The sequence below is a fragment of the Platichthys flesus genome, chromosome 5 (assembly GCF_949316205.1).
Source record: "Platichthys flesus chromosome 5, fPlaFle2.1, whole genome shotgun sequence".
Classification (NCBI taxonomy): Eukaryota; Metazoa; Chordata; class Actinopteri; order Pleuronectiformes; family Pleuronectidae; genus Platichthys; species Platichthys flesus.
Window position 1 is genome coordinate 17,404,868 of NC_084949.1, and position 20,965 is coordinate 17,425,832.

Sequence of the window (20,965 nt, forward strand, 5' to 3'; positions counted from 1 at the left end):
TGAAACCGGCGTTTTGGACGTGAGACCTTTTAATAATTAAAGACTCCTCAGACTTTGGAGAATTTGAATGAGAAGACAATTTAAATCGCTCAATTCAATGCCTGAGAATGTGAATTTGGATCCAGCAGGTAAATGTCCTCCCTCGTCGACCCGCCTGCTGACAGTGTAAACACGGATGAAGAACTCAGGTGAAGCGAGGGCACTCCTCTCTCCCTCTCCCTCCCTCCCTCTCTCTGCCACTCCCTTTCTTTCCATCTCGTAACTGCAGCATGTCCCGCCTCCTCTCCCCAGCAGTGACTCTCTCTCTCGCTCACACACACGCACGCACGAACGCGCAAACACACGCACACTCTGCCCTGTCCTCTACACTCGGCCCGAGGATAACTTCTTTCTTTTCCCCTGCACGGCCCCTCGTCACCTCACCTGGAAGACAGGAGCAGGGCTACTTCACTTCACTTCACCTCCAACTTCAACTTCAACTTCTCCGCAGAGGTAAGAAGACGAATCTCCACCTGCTCCACATCCGGGACGCAACCGTGTGTCAGGTGGGACAACAGGTGCAGAGCGAACACCACCGGGCTTTCACTCGAGTCCAACGCACCTTTCTGCCGCCTTCACTCCCGCGGGTGTACTTTCATCGCAGAAGTTGACGCGAGAAGTGTCGAGTCAAACCTTCTGCGTTGTTTTCTGTGAAAGCTCAGGTGCGAGCGTCGAAAAGCGCCCGAGACAAGTGAAAACTAAGGTGGCTGGTGTTGCGTTCACGTCCTCCACGAAATTGTCAACATTCATTCTGGCATTGGAAGACTTATTTTTCTCAACTTCTTACGTCGCAATACCAATATCCTCAAACCTTTTATTTGAAATACCTATTAATTCCTCTAGATACTAAGAATGTCCTTAGGACTCTGTAATATGTATAATTTACCATGAGACGTGCCCTAGATAATAAATGTGTTGCTTTGAAAGCACTGTTGTGAAACCATATCTTCTGAGTTATGGCTTTTTATTATCAGGGTAATTTGAGGTATGAACATTAAAACACACACTTTATGGTTCTGCTACCCTTACTAATGTCAAAGTCCACACGTGCAATGGGATTTTATTGTATGACCTGAGAGCTGATGTGGACTACACCCCAAAAGCCTATTTGACTTGATTGCAGTAGTCGTGTCAGGGCTAAAAACAATCACCTGATGTTTCAAAATGTTTTGTACCTGCAGGTGACAGGTACATGAGGAACTCCTCCTCTCGGCATGCCAGCGTCACTCTGAGTTGCATTTGAATTGAGTCATTCATTCATTCATTCCCTCATAAATTCTTTGTGGTTTCGCTCACCCACTCAAAAAGTCTCTTATTTGTCATGAGGTGTGCCTTCGCCCAACCTTATGATAAGGAATAAAAGGATAAATCCCCATGCCCTGAGGAGACCAGTCCAACTTGAAAGAAACGTGTACTCAGGTATTACAGTTTGCTCATGTTAATATCCTAACAGTTATTTTCTTCAGGTGAATAAATTGTGCAATAATCGCCTTTTTAGATTTCCGTTGAGTGGTTACAGTTCCAATTTGTTTTCATTTTTTTTTCATTTTAATAACTTTAAATTTTTTAACAATGTCTTCAGTGGTGTTTCATTATGCAGAAGACACACGAAAAGTTTTACAAACACTAAAATATACTTAGTAACATAGTTCCCATAAACTTCTCTCCAGTTTAAAGTTGTTGTTGGTTTCTCCTTCAATATTCGTTAAGTGTAGCAATACCCTTTCACATTCCTTGATCCTCATTACATTTTAACCTTGTTTCAGGTATATTACTGTTATATTTATTCAATTTGACGGGGCTTACACAATGCTGCATCAACACCTATAATGAAGTGACTTTACATTAGTGTTGGCTTCTTGTTTCTGAGATTCCACGTAATAATGTTTCTGAAACCAAGACTTAAACCATGATACAAATGTGTTCAATCCCATGTGACACTTCATGGTCTGCATGGTCCTATCCCAAAAGTGCAGCCTGTTCAGCTCACAGTACTTAAGGGACATTTGTATATTTTGTAAATAACCCACCTATTGTTTTCCAACAGCATGTGTGAAGTGACTGTTTTGGTCCAATCATGATTTAGCAAAGCCTGCTGGGATAAAAGTTAGCTCAGCATGATTATTCCAAGATGGATAATAACACTCACACACCCACCAACCCACTGAAATCAGCAGTGTGGGGACATTTTGGTAATTCCTCGCGCCTCCAACAAAAGGAAACACAAAAAAGAAGTAGGCCTATTAATCAAACATTAATGACATCAAACTCCTAATGCTCACAGCTTGAGTCTTCCAGTGTAGAATGAAAAGATAAGAACATATAATAGAGACAGACCAACCCTAAGGCAATTTGTATTTCATATAAAGTTTAATAAAGATTCATTCAGTGATTTGAAAATGATATGTGGCTTTAGATAATATTTTCATCTTTAATACTTTAATTCTCCTTTATCAGGATTGCTATAATTCCCAGCTGAGGTATAGTTGTATCTAATTTTAGCAACAAAATTACCTCATCTACAAAGAGATTTACTTTGTGATCTCTGTTGTCATTTTTAACTCCCATATGTCTGTTAGCTGAAAAGGCTATTGCTAATGTTTATATGGCTAGAATAAAGGGATGACAATTTTGTATAGCAGCTGTTTACTGTTGGAGAGGCAGAGCCTGTTCGACCTGTTCTTGTGGTTTAATGGTTGTAGTGTGGAAGAGCTAGTTTCTGAGGGAGTACTATCAAAGGCAAGAGGAGAACGTAAAGGTGTAATGAATGGAGTTGTACTGAACATGGAATTTGGTTTGGTCTGTAATCGGCCTTGGTTGAGTTAATGTTGGTGGACGGTGTCCTTCATGCTGAATACCTATAAACTGATGTCCAATCCCATATAACCCAGTATGTGTCAGGTTTGCTCGGGATTGTAACAGCCCTGGGTAGAAAAGGTTTATTTTACAAGGAAACACATTTGACCAGAAACGTGTGAGTGGACGAGTGAGAAGTGTTTTCTCACCACATTACATGGAGACACAAGACTTACACTGTCGCCTGTGTATACACTTTGTGTCAAATGCTGACAAAGCGTTAAGAGATAAGGGCATGTCAGAGAGACCATGTTGCTATGATAAACAGCTCCTCATGTATACTGAAGTAAAGTACAACGAAGGATTAGAGTTAACCTCTGTAGAATAATTGTACCTTTTTCACACTGAAACTCTGAGATAAGTTATTTGTAGAAATCTATCTACCAGTAATGTGTTGTAATATTATGTAGCTGTTGGAGTTTGACTTCTGATCAGTTCCATAGTACAGTTAATGACGTTACAGGTATTTGTAGTTTATCCGTCCCTGAGCTGTACCGTATGATCTGGCCTTTTGGTTTGTCTTTCTTAAGGCCGGTGCATGCCTCTGCGTTTTCACGGGCCCGCAAGCGCAAGAGCCCTTCCGGGCCCCTTACGTGCTTATGTATCCCTTCTTACGTGCTTACGTGCGTCGCCCAATTTTTTGAACTATAGACAAATCTTCGTAAGCCTCACGCAGCCCGCAAGGCTGTGATTGGTCTGCTAACTACATCCTTTACGGAGTCGCATTTCCGGTTTCATGCCCCATAATACCGTCAGAAACAACGGAAGATTTAGAAGAACGAATATGGACAAAATAGAAGAGCGTTTGGCAGAAGAGATTCCGAAAGTATGACCACTTGCATAACCCGTAACTGACTGGCGGATTTGTCCGCATGAAAAAAGCCAAGAGGATCCGCAGTGGCGATGTAAATAAACAGTCGACGAAGAAGAAAGAAGGTCGTCTTCGACACAACACATTACTCCGCCTAATGTTCTGGTGGGGAATTGCTTTGTAACACGCAACGCTTGGATAAGCATGAATGACAACGCATCCTTGGCAACAGCGGCGTGAAAAGCTGCAGACGCAGTTGCAGAAGCATGCGCTGGCCTTCTTTTTTTTAACCTTGCTTAGCTAGTTCTACCATGTTGGAACCTTTTGCAACAAATAACAAAAATCTTTCTCAGTGCATTTGCAACATAAGAGGCAAAAATAAACAGCTTGGACCATCTTGTGTTTGACCTCGTATCAGCTTCTTGGAAGCTACATCTCTCCTCTCAACAGGGTGCACTAGGCTAATGAACCCCTACTGTGGTAGCAGCATGATTGCTCCTCCTGCTGTGCTAAATCAAGAGAAATGTTGCTCTAGATTATGGAATAAGAGAACAATAATCACTTTATCATGACTGTAATGTGTCACTCTAAATGGACTCACATTTCTTTGTGGAAACAATAATTGGTCTGATATTCAATTATACACAACTCAAAGCTGCAACAAAAGCCAATTAATTTGAGATGATAACGGGGATATGATCAGAGTTTATAATTCGATTTTTTTGTGTCAAAAGTGGGAGTTGGTTACGCAGAAAATGCAAATGGCTTCAGTCATGCTGTGTCGATCTTAATCTAAGGAAAATATAACCTCCACTCGTCTGTCAGGTAGATTTTAATAAATTATTCGAGTCTTTGCTGCAATTTGTAATGTGGCCTTTATAAATTTAGATGCAATTGTTGGCGTTTGATCTGTCGATATAAAATGGGCCACATCAAAACAGGACATAAAAATCCCTATCACAATATTTACAACACATTACCCAAATCTCAGAATGGTTTCCATAATAAATAAAAAATAAAAAGAATAGAATGTCAAATTGATGTACAATGGAGTTAAGTGCATTTTGTGGTTGTACAAAGTTGTCATGGTGCTACCTCTGGATATTTGTTTTGCATATATTAGCATTGTTAAATGATTCTTGATGAACTCCACATGATTCAGAGAAACTGAAGCTGTGTAACATTGAAAACAGTGGATGCAGTTTTGAATAAAACAAAAACAGTACTGATTGCTTTTGAATGTGTAGTATGAAAATATTGTGGCAGAGACTTATACACAATGTCGATTCATTAGTGTTATTATACCCAATATTTGCGTAAATAAACTAATTGTAATAAGGATAGTAGAATGTTTCATATCATATAACCTTATTGACTTGTTGATTTATTATTAACTGCCACTTGTTGAACGTTTGATGATTGGATACCTTTTTCCTTAAAATGTCTTTCAAACTGTTTTTTCCTCATGTTTTAAACATCCGAGTGATTTTATTTGTCATCCCCTCTTTATCTTCACCCATTGTCTCGTGTCCTTCACTTCTCTCAATCCAGATAACTTCCCCCGCACTCCCTGTGCGCAAGGTAACCAGACCCCATTGTTAGTAACTTAAGTCATGAAACATCCCAGTCCTCAGTAGACAGTGGTTGGTTTCTATAGATACCGTCAACAGTCTGGGCCGAGAAGTGTTTGTAACGCTATCCTCGGGACAATGCTAAACTAAATGGTGGCCACACTGAGTCCTCTTTCTATCAGGCCGCAGCTGTTTGCCAAGAGAAACTCCATATTGTGGAAAAACAGGTGGTTGATAGACAATAAAATCCTGTGTAGATGCTATCAGGGGAGAGAATATGGGCAGCGTCATGTGTTAAAAGTAATGCTAACGACACAAAGAGACAATACTCATCGGATGATGAAACAGGAAGCCAGAGATATTGTGTGGGGCTGACAGGAAAAACAACCTCTAATACAAGTGAGGGTGAAAGGTTGCTGCAGGCTGTCGCAGTGAACAGTGGACGGGAGGCAGGATACATGAACAGGTCATGAGTATGAAACTGAGACGTAGACATGTCACACACACACCTGTAGGTATATTACAGCATTTGGCCGTATTTTATACATTGCTTCCTGAGTTCTATTATGTTCCAATCCAACTCCAAGCTCACTCTTGGAGTGAAATTCATATTTTATATTTTCATCCAAAGGTCAGAACCACCTGTGCAGTGGAAAGTACAAATAAGTCATTGTGGATATAAATAAAATGGATATTTCATAAAGAGGTTTGCAGGGTTGAATATTAATCCATTTGAGAGGGAGAGTGAGTGTAGGCATATAGGACACAGGCAATGACGCGATTCTAGGATACCGAGATAATGGTGCTTTGTGTTCCTGTTTGTGAAAAGAGCGGCTGGAGGTTTAGAATGACGTTGGTGATACCCACTCCATGTCAGTGACGGCTTCACAGTTAGGACGGTGGCATGAAAGGTTAATTTAGAGTAAATGTAAAGTATGTACGTTAAGGTAAAGTACTGAGATAAAAACATGTAGGGCTATAGACAATCAGTTGGTCAAATGCAATCGTACAAATCGATTGGTTGCAGGGGACAGTAGGTTAACCACATTTTTGCACTTTTATTAACCTAAATGCATTTTGAATAACCATTAAAAGCTTGTAGTTGTAGTATTTTAAGTTATTTCACCTAAATACATTGAAATATGATATTTACGACATGTTACTCAAATCAAAGCCTCAAGCATTTCAAACTAAGTTGATGGAGAATGTTAACACAGATGATAACAGAGTAAGTTGTCTTACTGTTTTTAGTCGATGTGCCATGTTGGGTTTTGAGCTGTGATATGGTGCAAGCTGCTTTCTGAAAGTTTACACTCGACATGGTTTGTAATCTGTTTTTAAAAATGTAGCCACCCAGTGACTTATTTGACATGGTGTCAATTGGTTTGGAGTCGACTCCAAATAAGATCACTAAAAGTTAAATAAAGTAGAAATCTACAAAAACTACCTATGCACCATGTGTGATATATGACACATTTATCCCACCAATAATAATTTGGGTTGTTGCAGCATTATGAAACCTTTGTCCTCTGCTTTTATTTTCATCCTAACATTTCTCATTTCTGTATCATTTCAGCCATGTTACTACCTTCTCCTCTACTCCTCCTCATGCTGGGTCTCCTCTCATGGAGTCCCTGTGCATCGTGCGCTAAAGTGATCGTGGTCCCGCCCATCATGTTTGAATCTCACCTCTACATCTTCAAGACTCTGGCCACGGCTCTGCAGCAGGAAGGCCATGAGAGCCATTTCCTAGTTTCCGAAGGCCGTGAGGTTTCCCCATCTCCTCACTACCACCTACAGCGCTATCCAGGGATCTTTAACAGCAGCACGGCTGACAGTTTCCTCCAGTCCAAGGTCACTAACATCTTCTCGGGCCGTCTGACGTTTCTGGAGCTGTTTGACATTCTTGACCACTACTCTCAGAACTGTGATGCTGTAGTTGGCAATGCTGAGGTGATGAAGCGGCTCAAGGAGGCCAAGTTTGACCTGCTGCTGGTGGACCCTAATGAGATGTGCGGTTTTGTGATTGCTCATATCCTTGGCGTGCAGTATGCTGTGTTCAGCACAGGTCTGTGGTACCCTGCTGAGGTCGGGGCCCCGGCCCCTCTATCATACGTCCCTGAATTCAACTCGCTGCTGACCGACCGCATGTCTCTGCTGCAGAGGATCACAAACACAGTCGTTTACCTGGTGCAGCGCTTTGGAGTCCAATATATTGCATTACCCAAGTATGACCGGATAATGAAGAAGCATGGGGTGACGCCTCAAGTAGCCATGGCGGACTTGGTGCAGGGCAGCCAGCTATGGATGCTGTGCACTGACATGGCGCTGGAATTCCCCAGGCCCACCCTGCCACATGTGGTATACATAGGAGGCATCCTAACCCAGCCCCCCAACCCACTGCCACAGGTCAGTACTGATACACACAGACAGCTGATAAGCACGTGATGAGATAGATAAAGACAAACAGAAAGCGTTGTTGTGTATAGCAGTTGTTTCGTGTACAAAAGGACATATAGAGTTTAACTTCGGAGAATCTTTGTGTCCTAGACAGAAGAAGTAGGAGTGGGCGATACGGATAAAATCCTTCACACTGTATATACTTTAATATCATGTTATCATTGAACATGATGTGAAGTTAGTGCATTTTCTGGAAGGTAAATGACAGCAGTGTCTGCCATCGGGCACATCCATCAAATTAAAAGCCATCACGATTCACAAAGTCATATAAAATCCCAATGTGGCCATAAATCAGTCCTGTTCACTGATATGAAACATTTCTCACAGTGGTTTAATACACCAGCAGATGTAAAGGGACTGTTACTGCAGTATAAAGCATATGGCAAAAATGTTTGATGGGCAACAGATTTATATCATCTTGTCATAGATAGTAAATCGTCATATCATCCAACTCTCCGACAGAGTCAGTGCACTTGTGTCTGAGCTGTTAACACTCACATTGACTCGAACTTGGATAAAGGGTTTGTGTGTCACAAGTTCTGCAATACAATGTCTAATAATGCAACAGAGTTTGACTATGACATTATGCAAATGTATGGACCCATGGGAATGTAAAGCCATATTGTTCCGCTTCACACTGGTTTGGGATAAGTTGTAGGATATAGTATAGCACATGTTTTCCGATGTAATACAGAGGTTTTTCACTTCGTTATACACATTGGGAAATTTGTTTTTTTTCCACATTTTCTTGGCTCACTGGTTTTTCATCTTTTCTTGTAACTCCGCTAGGGTGGTTATGTTTTCACCTCTGTTCATTTGTCTGTTGGTTTGTTTGTCTATAAGCAAGAATACCAAGAAACTACTGAACGGTGTTTCTCCAGACTTTCTGCGTCTGGTCCCCTGGTATGAAGTCTACCGACAGTCAGGAAGTCATGTGTTAACAGAGCAGGAGATCCTCAGCTGAAGAGCGGAGAACCTCTTGCTGCTTTGTTCTTGTATGAAAGCAAAACTTCTCGAAAAAGTCTGGACCCAATTCTCTGGAGTTCTTTCAGAGGTCGTGTGTGAATTTTGGTTCAGTTTGATTGGATGTAGGGGGACTGATGGGCCTTGCTGGAGGTATAAGCTCTACTGAACTGCCATTGTAGTTTCATATTGTTGAGTGTTTTTTTTTTTTATATCATTGTGTCTCCTATCACTTGGTATCTGTTATTATCACATCTTGCCACAAAGGGAGCCTTCATAGATGAAGCTGGGGTGAGGATGGGTTTGGGTTGAATGGGCCGAGAGCAGAGGCGGATGGTGACGGGGTTTGGTCCAGCATTCAAATGCCGAGGGCGCGGGCCGGTGGCATCTACTGTGGAGGATTTTGGAATGCCACTCCAACCAATAGGGAGCATTGTGCAGCCTTGTGTGGAGGGAGTTATAATGGAAGTGGAGGGAGAACGAGGCCATTGTTCTTGGCAAAGCGCTGGGGACACTGAGAGTCTTTTATGGGGTCACTGAGGCTGCGTTGTAGGGACAGTAGGGTCGTGCTGCTGGCACACAGAGCCCAGTGTGCCCCTTAGGATGCTCCGTGCCAGGGCCGGCCTTAGCTGCCGCAGCTGGACCATTGCCCCCCCCCCACCCTCTCTATTTGTTTCTATCTCTCCAACATTGCCACTCTCTGATCAGTCCCACCCTCTGTGAGTCCTTGCATCCTTACTTAAATACCAAAGAACTGCTGCCATGGAAAATGCACATGTTCGCAGACATGACTTTGACTTCTCTGTAACATCACTGACCTGACGATCAGCTAATGTCAGGCTGACATGCCCCCTGTACGCATACTCTTCACCTTGTCCCAAGAAGCAGGTTTACCAGCCAAGAACAACACACTGGAGGAGGAGGAGGACAGTATTGTCTTAAGTTTTGCAATGTCGCTAGTTTTTTACAGCCCCTCTGGAGATTTCAGTTTGTTGAAACCAACAAGAACCACAAGTTTCCTGTTTCTCCTTATAGTCTATTTTTTGACACCAGTGGAAAGCAGGAGGACCCAATGCAGGAGCCAGGTTAAGGGCAAACAACCAAAAATGTCCTGTAATGAAGGCTGAATAAGGCAAGCTACAAACAAAGTTAAATAATATGCATGCCAACAACATGGTCAAATGGAGGACTGTTAAAGAAAGCTGGTGAAGTCAGTGACGTGTGACGATTAAAAGTAACTAGAACATGCTCTTACGTTTTCTCAGAGCATCACGAAAGACATACATTTACCTTCATTTTATTGAGGTGGCTGTTTACTTGGCTGGATTCTGGTAAGAGAGGAACATTATGTTACGGATGTGGGTGACTTTTTTTATTATTATTATTATTTATCAGTTGCTCTGTGACTCTTTTTCTGGCTCTTGAGGACTTTTATGATGTTTTATGATCATCAGGGTTCTGATTTCAATCTGACCTCCCAACAAGTCAATCAAATTGCAGAGTTGTTATCTGATCTCTTGGGAGAATACAATCCTTCTTGACCTCATGTACAGACATGAATTATAAAAACATATGCAGCAGGAATATAATTTAAACACAATACATTAACATTGTCATCATATTAACTGAAGGGTAAATTTAGCCAAACATAAATGTAAACTACTCTATTGTTGTTTTTTGTTTGAAAGAAGGATTTACTCTTGTTCACAAAGAGGAAACCCTACTGACCTGCATACTCACATTGGAGAAATAAGGTCATGTAAAGCTGGATTTTCACCACCGGGACTTTGTCCAGTTACTAGTGTCTTTTTACAGTGGAACAATGGTCTGCATTTGGCCTGAACGTGGCTCATGAACCATCTGGACTATCAATATTGTTCATTAATTTTATGAGCCTTGAAGTTGTGACATTTGACAGTTGCATCCGACACTAGACTGTGTCCTGCATGATAAATTGTTACAAATTTCCTGCATTTGAATTTAAGAGGTCTGCATTGAAATATTTTTAGAAGTGGTTCCTCCTGGAAATTGCATATATGGACTGTATAGTCTCAGTTTATTTGTTCATTGGTTAATTTATGCAGCAGAGGTCACTGAGGGTCATGGGATCATCCCATATTTAGCTGAAAACCTGTAAATCATTTACAAAATTAGTGTGAGATAAAGATTAATACAACAAAGCAATAAAGTTTATGTGAGCGGCCTGTTTTTATTTTTTTATGTCTCAGTGCTTTGTAGTGTTTTTTTTCCCATCGATGCAGTTAAAACTAGAATGGCACTCAGTATAGGCTGAACAATCCCACACAAAAGGGAAGTGGTATGAATACCTATATTATTTATTTGTCATGAACCATCATCCTAAATTGTGGAAGATAAACATCAAGGCATTATTCTCTGAAAAAAAGAAACCCACCTTAATCCACCAACAAACAGACACGCGTGAAAACATAACCTCCTTGGTGGATGTAATTATCTGAGAATTTCAGCTCTTAAATTGCAATCAGCAGTTATCTACAATTTGTATTTTAGCAATCCTACAAAAAGGCTTCTCTCTTCTCATATTTCAGGATTTCGAGGCTTGGGTCAATGACACAGCGGAGCATGGCTTTGTGGTCGTGTCGTTTGGAGCTGGAGTCAAATACCTATCCCATGACATCGCTCACAAACTGGCAGGAGCCCTCGCCAGGCTGCCCCAGCGTGTCGTCTGGAGGTACAGTATTTTCTCTCTCACTTTCACTCACACAGTACATGTCTTATAAGCTTGACAAATGTGATCCTCCGAAGGTGCAGAGGTTCTAGTTTTAGATTTTTCCTCAACTCAGCAATAAGGAGACTCTGGATGTCAGAGCACTCACTGTGTTTACATCACGTGTTGTATGGACCCGCCCTAAATCAGCTCTATGGGCCAAAGTCCATATTCCCACCTCACATTTGCTTCAGTGTATTATCTCAGGTTATCAGCCTGATCAAACATCTGAGTAATGGATCCTGACCTTTGAGAGACTTATTTGCTCTTCTAAAGGAGACTGATAATCTCCAGATGAAAACAGATTGTGATGGCGTCACATATCTAATGAATGTAGACATTTTTGAATGATTACCAAGGTCACATGAAACTAGTGATTTATGCAGCACGGTTTGTTTTAGCCATGGGAAAGGAAAATACAAATGTGAAAAAGGGAAACAATGTAAACATAGTTCTGTTGACAGACAGGCATTTTGTTCCATTAGACTGGAACCTGGACCTGGGAGAATAAACTGATTCGATTTTGGTGATCAAGGTCACTGTTACCCTACTATAAAATGTGTTTGCATTGTGAACACAGTATCTCAAGAGAACCTTGAGGAAATTTCTTAAAATTTGCTCAGCATATTCACTTGGACTCCTAGATGAACTGATTCGAATTTGGAATTTCGCTGACCTTAGGCTCTTGTGATTATATGATGATATAATGATACTAGGTTCACCCATAGCGAATTTCATTACATTTGGTTCAAATTCACTTGGACACAAAGATGAACTGAAAGGATTTTGGAGGTCAAAGGTAAATTTAAAAAAAAAAATGTTGGCCTCGCATCTTCAGCCTTGAGAGAATTATTTCAAATTTGGAACAGATGTTCACGGATTAACTGATGAGATTTAGGCTCAAAATTCAAATGTCAATGTCTCGGTGATCTCACAAAACATGTTTCTGGCCTCTTGAACATGATATCTTGAGCCTGACTTAAGGGAATTTCTTCACATTTTAACCAATTTTCACTTGGACTCAAAGATGAACTGACTGATTGTCAGTGGTCAAAGGTAACACGGGTCAGCAGTGGGAAAACAACCACAAGATTTTTATTTGTAGTTCAACTGTAATGCTCTTCTTGATATTGTGTTGTATTTTAGCTACAATAAGCTGAAGTTGTGGGTTTTTGCCATCACAGAATAAATGCAGATGTGTTCAGGATGAGATAATAACAAGGTATTCATCACACTGTGTTCCTTCCCAGTGAGGGAGATAGGTGTTCTGGAAATCTTATCTACTAGTAATCATTGACACGGAGTCCCACAGCAATCCTCCATTGTCTGTGGCCTTAGCTGGACAAATGCTACAAGAGTAAAAATAAATGTGATGTTTTTTACTCCATGAACCTGTTAATCTTTAACTCTTCTTTCAGCATATTTGAGTTTGTGATTCGATGACCACACTCACACACATTATTTTACAAGTCATTTCTATCTCATAAATATTTTAAAGAAAAGTTGATTCATCATCCAAACTGTCACAGATTGTATTAATCATCTTATTGGCCACTATAATCGTTATACACTGTGTAGTTTGAACTGTTCTGGAATGTCTTGTGTATAACTCTGCAGGAACAGAGCCTTTGGTGTTGAATATATATGCACATTGTTTCCAAGTCTGACTTTTCTATAGGTCATTATGTAGATCAGTGGTAATGGTTAACATGCTTCTGTGTGCAGAGGTTGATGGCTGGTGCATAATATCACATTTACACAACTCACCAAAAGGTGCAGAAACCTTTCACAAGCTGTCTTTGTGTTTATGAACGGGTCAGCATAGTTAAAGTTTTTGTGACTTTAGTTGATTGAACATTACCCCTTTGTATTTTATTTTACTGTTTATATTTTAACTTGTTTAAAACTTGTTTTATTTATCTTTGCTTAATTAAATGTTCACATGACGCAGTTTCAGCTTGAGGTAACCGCTTTTCTTTTTATATTATTTTTAGTTTTCACCTTTTTAATAAAAAAGGTTTTTATATCGTCCTAATGAAAACCTGATGCTGAAAATTCAATATTGGTCAGAAGGTTTTACATTTTGCCTTTAATTTCAGTTGACTAGTGGTTATTCAAGACGAATTTATCTCATTATTTTTCATTAAATCATCTAATCATCGTTATCTAATTTCCACATTACTGCTGTGGTGTGATATTATAATAGCAGACTGTATTTGACAGTTACATGGATAAAACAAATGCAGGCCAGCAGTAAATCCTCCCGTAATGAGGATTGTAACGATTAGTTTTTATTGAATGTGTTTTAAGATGATAGTGATTTAATTTAATGATCATTAAGGAGGCTGCGTTTCTAGGAGCTGTTGTTGAACTATGCTGGGTTATACTCAGAAGTGTATTTGTGATTTTATTGCATGGAAGAGGTTATGAAACACGTGGGGTTGTATAAAGGTGGCGATTGAGGATGCATGGGGTGTAACTTCAAAAGGAGCTTAGCATGCGAGAAGCAGCAAGTTACAGTCTTTAAGAGTTTGGAAAACTCTGTGAAATTTAGTGGCTGGCACTCAGACAGAGAATTGGGTGGAATCACTGGAGGTACTTAAGAGGATCAGACTGTGGTTGTAGTGTCTGCTTGGATGTGGGCGGCTGTCAAAACGCTCGCCATGGTTGCAGCAATCTGGGTGAAAAGGACTATGTGTGATAACGAGGATGTATCCTTTGGCCTTCAACGTGTGGTTAATAATTTGTGAAAATTTACATATTAAGTATATTAAATTTCAAAGGCAAATGAAACGCACACTGTGTTCTCAAGCGCTGACCTTTCGCGGGGAGCGATCGGATAATGATGCTTCTCATGTACGTACCTGACCCGCTCTGCAGGTGAGGGGGAGACCACCATCTGAGACCTTTGGCCATAAGAAGGAGACTTTTGTGAGTCCCAAAAGTGTGACATTTAATGCTAATGTGGCTTCCACTGGGAGGATGCAAAAGGAAGAGGGCTGATGAAGGACGGAGAGCAGGCCAAATGAATCTTGTCATTGATAATTGGCTGAATGAATGTGGGCTTTGATTGGCAGGACAGTGAATTGGTGCTTTGTTGGACAGAGAAAGAGAGATGAAAGAGTCTGGGTGAGAGACAGAGACGGACTTAAATGGGGGTCGTAATGTAGAATGCATATGTAGTGTACGCTGCGTCTGTCTGAGAATGCTTCCACACACACAACCACAAAAAAGACTTACGATTTTATTCTTGGAAGATATCCTGTTTGAATTCAACCTTTGTTCACTTTCTCTACCATGGTAATGCTTGACTCAACTGCCTCATTTGACCATATGAGAATACATGGTCTTGTGCACACATTTTGTTTTATTATTATTATTTAACACTGTACATGTTTATTCTACCCTCACTATGTGGGTATGTATCACATCTTTCTGTTTCTCTTTCATTCATTGTTTCCTTTGTTCCTCAGATTCTCTGGAGTTCCACCCAGTAACCTTGGCAACAACACCAAGCTTGTGGACTGGATGCCTCAGAACGACTTATTGGGTGAGCACATTAAGAAAGCAACATGTGACGGGAAGTTCTCCTATCGTCCGTCAAACTCACTCATTTTACAATTCATTGTACCGGAGCATTTAAGGTGAAATGTATTTTTCAGCTCTTGCGAAACCTTTGGTATGAGCCCATGATGCTATTATTGAACATAGCACATTTCCTCATACGTCTGGCCACAGACATGATTTGACACATTATTGATCTATGGGGTTTATTCTCATGCAAGATGCTCCTCTGGGGTGTGGCAGTGGAGGTGCACCTAGTTATTAACCACAGAAGCGAGTAGAATGTGGCTGTGTGAGCCACTATGTGCCAGTCAGGAATGTACAACCTTACAGATATAAGTCCTTTATTAGTCCCACAATGGGGAAATTTGTAATGTTACAGCAGCAGAAGACAGCACATTAGTAGCATGCACTAGTTGGGTGAAGGAGTATAAAGAAATAGAAGTATACAACAATATATATAATTGAGCTTAAACCGGTATATACAGTGTGAATAAATATATCATGAGTCAGAATCTGTACAGTAAATAGATGGCACATAACGGTTTATACTGCAGAGAAAGTATAGTATATATATAAATATATATCGACAGCTAGCATTGTATTCTGCAGCAGTGTAACAGCATGTGGTGCGCCAAGCATCAAATACTGAAAACTTCTGTCTGACTTTCTGTTGTGTCACTAATAGACATTTTAAAGCTGAGAGATTTTTCAACATTCTCGTGGATTTCTCAGAGAATAATGTATTTAAATAATCTGATGGTAAAGGGAGTGTGCAATTTGCATAAACCAAATATAAATTCCAGATCTGTTTGATTTGTTTGTGGTTTCATATGGGGACTGTTGGGCCCTGGCTGAGATACGCACTCTATTGAGTGCCATTCTGTTTTGAACATTACATTTTACTGGGTGAATTTCATTTTTTTAAATATACATATAAATAGATATAGAGGAAGTACATTTTTTTTATTTAAATTGTTTTCTCTCACAAACACACTGACTGAGGCTTCACCATAATAGTCTAAAAACTAATGTCAAAATGAAACTATTCATAACCAAACGCACAAAATAACCACCCTCATGCTTCCGGTCAATCTAGGCCACACAAACACAAGGGCCTTCCTGAGCCACGGCGGCCTGAACAGCATCTACGAGGCCATGTACCACGGTGTGCCAGTGGTGGGCGTGCCCCTGTTCGGAGACCACTATGACACCATGACTCGTGTGGCAGCCAAAGGTATGGGTGTCATGCTACACTGGAAGTACATGACCGAGGAAGACCTCTATACAGCCTTGAACAGCGTCATCAAAGAAACCAGGTGAGAAGTGAATGTCATAAAGTTCAAATCCTTATTAAATCATGGACACGTAAAAAACCATTCAACACTGATTAATGTTAGACCTGATCACGCAACTCACTGATGAGGGTTTCATGTGTTCTCTTTTCAGTGACAGTACTTTTAGTTCATGTGCTTTAATAAAATAGTTACTAAGGAAATCCACTTTTTGGCGTTTCTGTTGTGCTCATGAGAGATGGAAAGTTAAGCATCTATATTTCCATGGCATCTGCTGATGACGAAGGTCATATATGATTAAAAGCTCTAAACTAAAGCTGATATCCTGTATTACGTAATTTGAGAAGTTGTTGCACTCAAAATACCGATCTCTGATATTTTTGCTCAAACGTTGATCATTCCTGGATTAAAAACTTATATGATGGGCAATTTTGACTGAAATATCTCTTACTCCTGCCTGGAGCTGCAGTCACGTTTGTGAAGGTGTCATTCTTTTTCACTGCCATCTGGTGCCTATCTCTGGAAAACACAATTAAACTTTTCTGGCCCTTTTTCGATATTCGGTTAATTCCTGATATAATTTTGCCCTCTAGAGTATAGATAAAGTACAATGAGACATCTTACTCTTGTTTCCCTTCTCTGTACCGACGCAGGTACCGCCAGCAAGCGCGTCGTCTCTCCAACATTCACAAAGACCAGCCAGGCCACCCCGTGACCAGAGCAGCCTACTGGATCAGCTACCTCATCCGTCACAACGGTGCAAGCCACCTGCGCTCTGCCGTGTACGAGGTTTCCCCCTACCAGTACTTCCTGCTGGACGTGATAGTCACCGTAGCAGCGGCCTTGGCTCTGAGCGTCTACGCCCTCAAGAAGGTGGCACGGTTGTTGAGAGGGAAAGTGGAGGACCAGGGCAGAGGAGGCGGTAACACCAGGGATGATGCTAGCATGGCCAACGGACATTGCCATAAGGAGAGCCTGGCCAACGGGAAACACAAACGCAATGGCTCCTTGAAAACCGAGAAGAAGATGAATTAACGTTTGGAGTGGCCAAGAGGGACGAGGAAGAAGTTGCCCTCAGGACTCAGCTCTAGGTTTGGTTTAGTGATTTTGTACAAGCTTGAAAAGAAAGCTGTTCTTAGGTCTGCGTCAAGAGGCAACTGCTACTCCAAGCGAGAGGGTGTTGGAGAATGCACAACGCAATGTGTGTGGGGACAGAACAAGGCATTGGGTGCTCAGAATCTGTGTGTGTTTGTGTGTGTGTGTGTGTGTGTGTAGGTGTATTTGTACGTGTGCACTGAGGCGAACTTAACAAGAACTCATAACAACAGCAGCTAGCGCAACGCAAAACCAAATTGGAAAGTCAATGAGGATGAAGCACAGGAAAGACACATCGGAGGACGTTGTTTCTACATGTGTGTGTCTCCTCTCCTGCGTGTTCTCTGTCGTCTTCCTGCCTGAAGGGGGGTTCAAACCTGAGCACCAACCCCTCACCCTCAGAACAAAAGCACGAAATATTTAGGATTGAATGTTTTGAACTGGACAAACTCTGCTTCAAAGTGTGTAAATACAGGATAAACCTATTTATTACTGTAAAGATTTTCTTTTTAAATGTGGACCTTTCTTCTTTTAAGTTATTACATGTGTTAGTGGTGTGATAGCATGGTTGTAGACACTCCCTCTGCTAAGCCAATATACACACAACACTGTGTCCCTCATATTAGAGAAACATACAGGGTAAAGAGCAGCAGTTGTGTAACGCCTGAGCCACACTGGGTGTGTGTGCAGCACATGGCGGCTGTGTCGCTGATCTGTCGTCCACACAGGGAGTATGACTGCTGCATGCCTTCTGCGGAGCTGCTACGTGTTTAGGTACCTTCTGATTCTTTTACTTTGAAACGGGTACAGGAAGTGTTGCAAATATTGATATATTTGTGACATATTCGTCAGATAGACATTTTAAATGTGGTGAAAGATTGTTTTTATGTCTAATTTGCTTTGAACCGTGGTTGGTACGCAGAGAAAATAGGCCCCAACTTTTGAGAAGAGCGGCTCACACGCAGGAGATTTGTGTCTGAGGTTGCTTCATACACCTGCGCGGTCGGCAGCTGTAACCATCCACAGAATCACCGCAGCTTTGTTTTTCTTTTTAAAACCAATCAGGTGAATATATTTGTTGAGTTTCCCTTTTCACATGATAGTGCCAACATGGGACTGTTTGTGTCCACTGATCTCTGTTTGGCTTATCAGTGTGAAAAGGGCCATCATGTTATGATCAAAAATATATTATTATAATGACAATAACCCTCTGCTGATACTGTGGATGGGCAGGGCTCAGCTGCTCAGGTGATCAGGGCTGAGTCAGAGAATCATTGATTTTTTTTATCACTTGCCTCGTCAGTTCTTCGCCTTAATTCTTCCCCCCTTATCTATTTATTGATAAGTAAGCATTCATTACTCTGGATTGCCATTTTTAGTGCGACACTTGACTTTGTACATCAAACCTCTGTGATCGTTTGTCTTGAGTGCTAGTTTTAAACGACACTGTTCACTCAGCTCTTCTCTCCTGTAAGGTAAAGTCCGATATATCTCGTTCAGGTTCATGTGCAAACTAGGTATATAGTCCAATTTAGCTTATGAATAATTATATTAACTTTGAATGCGAATGATTCACATTCTGTATGTGGCCTTTTATAATGCAGATGTTTGTGTATGCAGTATGTTTGAATACCAATATGTTTGTTTATTTGTTTTTTCAATGCTCATGCTTTCCGATCACTGTACAGCTTTAGCCAGAGTATGGATGTAAGCAGAAGAAGTATGTTTTATCCCACTTAGAGTCATGTTAAAACAATTACTGGCATTTTAAGCTCTCTCTGAATTCAATTCATCATGCAACAGATCCACTTGCATGTCCGTGATAAGGATTCTTTGTTATTTTCTTTCAATAAGACTGATCTGGAACATATCTTTACGTGTAAGCTCACCACACATATGTTTTACTCTTGTTTCTTGGCCAGTTTGAAGCAGCCATATCTATTCATTCCAAATGCAGATGGTGGAAGTGTGTAAGAGAAAAGATCATCCATGCTGCGATATTCTCTTGAACCAGGGAGATCAACTTACAGGGAAAACAAGAAGGGTATGTGGAGTGTGTGGAGATTCAGGTATCGTGGTTATAATTACATTTCAAAAAAGCAGGGGCTCATGTACACTCATGCATCCATCCATCTGCTCTACCACTTATACTTAAAGGGATGAAGGGGGGGTGCAGCCAATCTCAGCTGACACTGGGCGAGTGACGGGGTAAATCCTGGACTGGTCGCTCAGGGGATTGGGATGTAAAAATCTCATGACCGTTTCGCTTCCAGTCGGACAGTTTGTGAAACAACGAGGCCAGACGTGCTGTTCCAGACACATACTTTTCACATTTGCAAATTGCAAATTCCAACCTCCTTTAGTTTTTACTTGCAAAACCCTATTCACCCACCTAATAACACCTCAGGTGTAAACAATGAGAGTGATGTAAATTTGGAGGTATCAGAGGAGATCGAGTTAACCTGTCCAAAGTTTTCACAAATCCTGTACGATATTTGAGAAAAGCTTGGTTATCCTCCTTTTCCTGTGAGCTACGCTAACACCTGCACAGCCCAACCCCAAACTTGCTTATGAGACTTTTATACTTGAATCATCAGCTTTCGTCATCGTCGTCAATTTATAAGCTGTTGGGTATTTGGGGGTGTGCCGGTGTTTCACAAGCTATGACCAGGGTTAGGAGAGAAAATAAAAAAAAGAGTTGTGAATATATATATATATTTTTTAATTGTTTCAGTATTAATGTTGCTATAGCCCTCCTAGTTAAATCCTTTCCGTCCTTTAATTCCCTCTTACGTCTCTGTGGTCACTCTGCAGTCTGTCATGTCTGTGTTTCAGTTTGAACACGTTCTTCGTTGTCCGTCTTCAAATGTCCACTCGTTTGTTCCATTTGTCCACCCCTGTTTTCTTACCCTCAACTTCCTGGTGTGGGCTGTTGTCTTTCTCGTCTGGTCTTTGACTTCTTCCGTCCCCTATTCGATATCTCTGCTAGTTATGTTTTTAGTTCGTTTAACTTTTATTTGAAAAATACGTTAAGTCCTCCATTTTTCTTGCATGTGTGTCCATGTTGTACATAGAACAATGTAAACAAAAATACTAATGCTGAATAAAAATGACATATTTTGTTTGCATGAATTGAAACTCTTTTCTTGAAAAATATGTGCTATCGAGCTTTTCAAAAACATAAAATCGAATTCAGTTGGTAAAACGATGAATGAAAAGTAGAGTAAAAAAGTGAGAATCACAGAGGTATGTTCCCTCAACATAGTGTAACTTGTGTTGATAAGTGCCTGTTGCATGTTATCAGTACCACTCTACCATGGATGAGCACATGCGCTCCTCACAGGTTTGGAGACCCGATAAGACCCGATGTTGATTAAAGCACTCGATCATGCCGTCTCCGTTTGATAGGGCATGTATAGGTTTTCTGTCGGAAATTGTTACCAGGCAGCAAGAGGTTTTTTTTGTAGGTATCAGATGGTCGAATCATCTTAAGTAGCAAGCTGCACACACACATGCACACAAGCTGTGCGGACAGATAGGGTTATCTAATGCTGTATGTTCTCAC

General features: G+C 40.9%; 1 protein-coding gene across 1 annotated transcript; it reads left to right on the forward strand.

The window, feature by feature from the left end:
* The first annotated feature begins 304 nt into the window (after positions 1-304).
* Positions 305-20,532, forward strand: LOC133953662 (2-hydroxyacylsphingosine 1-beta-galactosyltransferase-like). Its single transcript, XM_062387698.1, has 6 exons — positions 305-492; positions 6,854-7,686; positions 11,268-11,410; positions 14,920-14,996; positions 16,110-16,329; positions 16,959-20,532. The coding sequence occupies exons 2-6, from the start codon at positions 6,856-6,858 to the stop codon at positions 17,338-17,340; spliced, it is 1,653 nt and encodes a 550-aa protein (XP_062243682.1). The 5' UTR covers positions 305-492; positions 6,854-6,855; the 3' UTR covers positions 17,341-20,532.
* Positions 20,533-20,965: the final 433 nt, after the last annotated feature.

Excerpts from the sequence above, each read along its gene's own strand:
- LOC133953662 (XM_062387698.1), top strand. The coding sequence starts at position 6,856 with ATGTTACTACCTTCTCCTCTACTCCTCCTCATGCTGGGTCTCCTCTCA. Across the intron at positions 11,411-14,919 it reads CCCCAGCGTGTCGTCTGGAG|ATTCTCTGGAGTTCCACCCA; the intron begins GTACAGTATTTT and ends TTTGTTCCTCAG. Across the intron at positions 14,997-16,109 it reads GCCTCAGAACGACTTATTGG|GCCACACAAACACAAGGGCC; the intron begins GTGAGCACATTA and ends CGGTCAATCTAG.